We start from the raw sequence: 6,624 nt of genomic DNA, 5'->3' as shown, positions 1-6,624 counted from the left end.
GGATTTAGAAGGGGGGGAGAGTTAAAGGGGCTCCAGTGGTAGAGGAACCTGGAGAGGGGATGGTGGAGTGGAGTGGGAATTTTGGGGGAAAACATATGAGGAAGCTGCAGTGGGGGTGGGACCCACGAGGGAGGTGCCAGGAAGGTGGGTTTGGGCTGAGGGGACGCATACAGAGAGGGACTGGGGGCGTTTGCTGAGGAGGAGAGGAGAGGGATGCTGTGAAAGGGCTGCAGGGGCTGTTGTCGGGTTTGAGAGGGGATTTGGTCTGTGTGTGATGTGAGGAAGGGCTGTTCCAGAGATGTTTTGACTGTGACTGTGACTATTTACACCCTCGCTCCAGCCAAATACACCCCCACGCACCCTCCTTTGCGTTGTTCTGCTCTCCCATGGGCACCCTTTAATTCCTGCCTTGTGCTCTCTCCCCAGGCTACAAAATCCCTGTTATTGAGAACTTGGGTGCCACGCTGGACCAGTTTGACGCGATTGATTTCTCTGACAATGAGATCCGGAAACTGGATGGGTTCCCTCTCTTGAGGAGGCTGAAAACTCTTCTGATGAATAACAATCGGATTTGGTAAGCGGTTGGGTTTTGGCCAGAGGGGACCCTGGGGCAGGGGGAAATGCTCTTGGGAGGGAAATGTGGGTGCATCTTTCAGTGCTGGATGGAAAAAAAAATCAGCACTGAGTACTGGTTAGGTCTTCTTCAAGTTCCCTGGCTTTTGACTGCAAAAGTCTGTCCCAAGTTAGTCTTCATGTTTCAGACAGGGCAAGGGGCTGCAGGGTTTGGAATTTGACTGAACCTTTGGATTTCAGTAACCATCCCCATAAAGAGAAGAAAATGGGGATACTTGCAAGTGAATGAACGAAAATCTCGTATCTAGTGCTCTTACAGTGCCAGGTGGTATTTATTGCCAGCTTTTTAGAAAAACTTTTGTAAGGGATGCTTACCCAAACTTCTGCCGGTGTCAGACTGGGTTGTTTTATGGGAAGTTCAAGAAGGACAGGGAACTGCTGGAGAGAGTCCAACGTAGGGCTACAAAGATGATCAAGGGAGTGGAGCATCTCCCTTCTGAGGAGCGGCTGAGGGAGCTGGGTCTCTTTAGTTTGCAGAAGAGGAGACTGAGGGGAGACCTCATTCATGTTTATAAATATTTAAAGGGTGAGTGTCACGAGGATGGAGCCAGGCTCTTCTCGGTGACAAACAATGATAGGACAAGGGGTAACGGACACAAACTGGAACACAGGAGGTTCCACTTCAATTAGAGAAGAAACTTCTTCTCAGTGAGGGTGACAGAGCCCTGGCCCAGGCTGCCCAGAGAGGTTGTGGAGTCTCCTTCTCTGCAGACATTCAAAACCCGCCTGGACGCCTTCCTGTGCAACCTCATCTGGGTGTTCCTGCTCCGGCAGGGGGATTGGACTGGATGAGCTTTTGAGGTCCCTTCCAATCCCTAACGCTCTGGGATTCTGTGATCCTCCTGTGGATCTTTTCACCACTGTTAATTTCTGTCCTAAATTAAGTCTTTGTTTTTTGTTTTTCTTTAGTCGGATCGGTGAAAACCTTGAACAGGCTCTGCCCAGCCTGACCGAGCTCATTCTTACCAACAACAACATTGCTGAATTGGTAAGTTATCGACACAGGAGAACTCTAAGCAAGCTTAAATTTTGTGTTTGTTTTCTTTCTAATTAACCTTTTTCCTGGAACTACTATCATATGCTTTTGGCAATAGTTGCTGATTTGTCTTTAGAGTAATATCTCATTATTTTGGTAGTAGTTAATGGTGTGCCTATTGTAATGAACATGATTTGCAGTGTGCAGTGGAACAGCAGTCACAAAGTCTTAGTGGTTTTCCTGTTAAACTAATTGCAGTAATTCTTATTGGTCTCTAAAATAGGTATGAATTCAGGAACTTTGTTTTCACTAAATGGACTTGTGATTTCTTACTGTGTTCCCATTACATAGGGTGAACTGGATCCATTAGCAACTATTAAATCGCTGACTTACCTGAGGTATGTAGCCTTGAAAAGCAAAACTGCTCTTTCTCTGCCATTCAAACTCTGCTACTGGCCTGGCTCTTTGCCTTGATCCCGAATGCTCCCTTTTTAAGAGCTGTGGCAGATTCCCTATGATTAAAAACATCGATAACCAATATTTCCAGTACGCTTCAGAAATACCTGGTATTTAATGGGTGAGGCTTTATATTACTGACAGACTGCTGGACTGATGAGATGTAACATCTCTATAAACCAATATGCAAGCACTGAAGTAACCTTAACCTCTAAAAACCCAAATGCTAAAGGTTTATACTTTCAACAAAATACTTGGAAATACATGTAAACAGTGGCTTTAAGAAAAGTGATTTGTTTAATTGACAAAGGTCAAGCTTTTACTATAGATTTCATAATATCAAAGAACACTGTCACTAGGCTTATTTAATGGTGTTATTTGTGGTCTGTTATAGCAGAAGGTACATGAATGCATTTGAAGTGTATTACTGTAGTTTAATGTAATTGTACTTTAAAATATTTTATATTAAGAATCTTTTTATAACCTTTATTGACTTTGTAGCATTTTAAGGAACCCAGTCACAAATAAGAAGCATTACAGATTATATGTAATCCACAAAGTCCCCCAGGTCAGAGTGCTGGATTTCCAAAAAGTGAAACTCAAAGTAAGTCTGCTCGCTTCTGATTCAGCACAAGATGAATGCCTTTTTTTTTTTACTTCCTTGTTACAGTTTTGAAAATTCAGCGTTAACAATAAGCTTTTTGCCATAGTTGTAAATGTTACTGAAACTGTGTGTCATAAGTGGCTCTAAAACACACTCTTTGTTTTCTTTCACGGTTTAATTCTGTTAAGAGTATAGTTAAGAGTTTAATCTGTTTAATTATGTTTCACTGCCATTGTTTGTTCAGTGTGATTCTTCTCTGTCCCTCTGGTATTGTTGGTAGAAAGACCTCTAGAGAAAGAAATGAGCAATCGTGTCAGAGCCCTTTGCTTTCAGTGAAGATGAGTGTGGGAAAGAGCTCTTATTTGTAAGAGCTTTAGGGTGATCTGCCTTGAGTCCGAGCGTTTGGGCAATGTTTCTGTGCTTGTTCTTATGTCTGGTCTCCACTGTTTGCTGATGAAGATGAGCCAAAGCGTCTTTCTTTGCAAGGAAGCTTTGCAAAATGCAATGTTCTTGAATTAACTTTGTGTGTGTGGTATCGCTGTAGGAGCGACAGGAGGCAGAGAAAATGTTCAAGGGCAAACGGGGTGCACAGCTTGCAAAGGATATTGCCAGGAGAACAAAAACGTAAGACTGAAAAAACAAATTTACACTGGCATTCTCCTTCAGAAACACCACTCACTTTGTGTGCGCTACTGGGCAGTAAACGGCAACATCAGGGCTGGCAGGATGCCTGAAAAGCTTTGGTAGCCAGAAGTGCCTTGTCCAAGCACCCCGGTTTTTGGATGGTGGTGAATACATCTCAGAAAGGTTTTTTGAAAGAGATGTTTCATCAGGGTGGATTGATTTAAGTCAAAAAGCAGGAAATAATAATTGTATTTTTCTCTCTTTGATTTCACTGCAGAGAGGTGGCCATTGTTTTATTTTGCTGTGGTTTTTTTTCTCTGTAGATGATTGGTAACTTACTGGTTTTGCTTTGCCAGGGAATATAGACTGTAGAATGTGCTGCAATTAGGAGGAGGAATGCAGATGAAAATCTCCAGTTATTACAAATATATGTTTCTTTAGTTTAGTTCTCAAGTGCTACATCCTGTGTTTTTGTTTAATCTTTCATCTGCCTGCTTGGAAATGAGAATTCGGATCATTTATAACAACAGCATTTCCAAATTCATAGTTGAATTTAAAAATACCTTGAACGTATTTAGCATTTAAAACTATAATAGATGGATTCTGGATCTAGTTTATGAGTAGAAAAGGGTTCAGGTCTGTGATAGTTTTAGAACAAGTAGGTGATTGAACTGAGCAGCTCAGTTAACAGATAAGAAGACAATCTGCAGCTGCAGAAGAGGTTGCAGCACTGGTGCTGGGTCAGCACTTCAGGAAATTCTTTCCAGCCGATGCTCAATAACATCCATTTTCAGACTGTAGATTTTTTTTTTTCTTAAAGCAGCAGTTAAACTTTTTCTTTTGAGTGTTAAGATTACATCCAGTCTAGTGCAGGCTTTAACGCTGTTGTGATACCATATTAGACATGTGAGTACAGGAAACCCAATGTTAGTTACTCTGTTTATCCACCCTGCTTTTCTAATGGGAACAGACCACCTGAGTGTTCAACAACATCCAAATCGAACAGCTTTTGTCAGCTGCTTAATTTCTAAAGTTAAGTCGGCCTCTCTGTATGAGGAGAGGGAAAGGTGGGGGGGAAATGGGACAGCGAGGACAAGTTGCTGGTGTTTCTGAAGGAGGCAATTCTTCACTGTATCAGTTTGTTAACAAAGATAAGATACTACACTTGATTGAATGAAATGCTTCCAAACCTCGTTTGGAAGTTCAGAGGAGCACGTCCTCTTCCAAGTCTTTATTTTTCCTTTGAAAAGCTTCAATCCAGGTGCTGGTTTGCCAACTGACAAAAAGAAAGTGGGGCCCTCCCCAGGGGACGTTGAGGCGATCAAGGTAAATGTCAGGATGGCACACGTGGGCAAAGTGGAGGAGAAAGACAGTCAGATCAGAACTGAGCTAATGTTTTGTTCTTCCTGGTAGTGCCTGACTGTTCAGAGGAATAGAACAGTGCGTCTACCTTTGGTTTAGGTGCTTTTTCTGTAACTTTTCTTCTGTTACAACAGACCTGTTTTTGCTATTTTAAATGTAACATTGAGACCTTAAATCACAGAATCACAGAATCGCTTGGTTGGCAAAGCCCTCTGAGATCATCACGTCCAACCGTTCCTGTCTACCCCCTAAACCATATCCCTAAGTACCTCGTCTACCTGCTCTTTAAACACATCCAGGGATGGTGACTCCACCACCTCCCTGGGCAGCCTGGTCCAGCTTCTGACGACCCTCTCAGGAAAGAACTTCCTCCTTATCTCTAACCTGAACCTCCCTTGGCACAGCTTGGTGCCATTTCCCCTTGTTCTATCCCCCATCACCTGGGAGAAGAGACCAGCACCCACCTCTCCACAACCTCCCTTGAGGCAGTTTTAGGGGGCGATGAGGTATCCCCTAAGCCTTCTCTTCTTCAGACTAAACAAGCCCAGTTCCCTCAGCCGCTCCTCATCAGGCTTGTTCTCCAGAGCCCTCCCCATCCTTGTGGCTCTTCTCTGAACACGCTCCAGATTCTCAACATCCTTCTTCTAGTGAGGGGCCCAGAAGTGAACACAATGCAACATTGTAAATGTATCATTGTAATGTTACATTGAAATGTAACATTGTAACTTGGAGTTCTCCCAGGAGAAGTTTGTTTAATAAGAGGGGGAAGTAGCATTGTCCTTTGTCATTTGTAGGATTTTTCTAGAACTAGAATTTTGTAGAAATTTCTGTAGAAGCTTAGCTTCTGTGGGAAACAGTCTTGGTTTTATGTTTGTTCTACATAGACTGAAATGCTGTATGTGAAGATTCATTGTGTTCTCGTGTCTGTTTTTCAGACTGCTATAGCAAATGCCACGACTTTGGCTGAAGTGGAGCGGCTGAAAGGCTTACTGCAGGCTGGTCAGATTCCTGGCAGAGAACGAAAATCAGGTCACTCAATGCTTCTATTACTTGTGTTTCTCAAGCAGAAATCTCTTTACTGCTTCCTGATGTGATCTTGATAGGGAGTTAGGCTGGAAGGGCCAGTTAGGGAGCCAAAAAAACCCCAAAGCTGTGTAACTTTACGGTCAGAATCACTGAAGATCGTTACCTGTGCAGCCTCTGGAGAACAGTTTAGGGCTGACACCTGAACTCCTTGAGTACAGGAGAATTACTGTGATCTCTGAGTGGCCTCTGTGTGGAGGACTCTTAACTGCAGACTGGCAATGTTGCCTCTTTTCTGTATATTAGACCTTTTTTTCATTCCTGTAGTGTTTTTTAATTCATAGCATTGCTGCCCCTCTTCAGAGGGGTGAAAATTAACATTGTTCCTGTGGGAAAGAAAACGAACATTGGTGGTAATGCTCTGAAACGTGTCCTTTCAGGCCCATCAGAGGATGCTGAAGAAGAGATGGAAGAAGACCCGGTTCCCAACGGATCCTGAGCCCGGGCCATGCCCGGGCCCTCCAGCTTCTCCCCAGAGCCCTTTCCAACGGTGTTCTCCCTGTCGGGGGGGCTCAGGCCGACCACGCCGCAGGCAGCGGCCCCCCGTCCTTGCGCATTTCGGTGTTCAATAAACGAACGTTTCGTTTTTCTCCCCTGCGTGCGGCGTCCGCTTCCTCGCCGAGCCCCGGGGCAGGACCTGCTGGAGCTGTCGGGACGGGGCGGCCATGGCGGTGGGAGGCGGGAGGGAGGGGAATCCTTCCTGCACACTCTGATTGGTTCCCTTGCACTCTTCCCCTCTTCGCTCAGTGGCTGGCATAGTCATGGTGTCACCTCCTGTACTTGCTGCCGCCTTCCCATTGGTCCGCAAGGGGTAGCCTTACTTTCTGATTGGTTCTCTGGCCAAGAAGGGGCGCAGGACGAGGAGGGCGGTGATTGGCGGACGCTC

The 6,624-nt window shown here is 44.6% G+C and overlaps 1 protein-coding gene across 1 annotated transcript; it reads left to right on the top strand.

Moving 5' to 3' along the window:
- Positions 1-426: 426 nt before the first annotated feature.
- SNRPA1 (small nuclear ribonucleoprotein polypeptide A') lies at positions 427-6,177 on the top strand (the record flags this gene model as incomplete). The annotated part of the gene is made up of 8 exons (XM_010193113.1): positions 427-574; positions 1,543-1,621; positions 1,961-2,007; positions 2,567-2,669; positions 3,214-3,293; positions 4,544-4,619; positions 5,591-5,684; positions 6,119-6,177. Coding segments are annotated over 8 exons (686 nt in total), but the record flags the coding sequence as incomplete, so codon positions are not given.
- Between the last annotated feature and the right edge of the window lie 447 nt (positions 6,178-6,624).

Source organism: Mesitornis unicolor, unplaced genomic scaffold (genome assembly GCF_000695765.1).
Source record: "Mesitornis unicolor isolate BGI_N332 unplaced genomic scaffold, ASM69576v1 scaffold45129, whole genome shotgun sequence".
Classification (NCBI taxonomy): domain Eukaryota; kingdom Metazoa; phylum Chordata; class Aves; order Mesitornithiformes; family Mesitornithidae; genus Mesitornis; species Mesitornis unicolor.
This window is presented reverse-complemented; position numbering and strand designations above follow the sequence as displayed.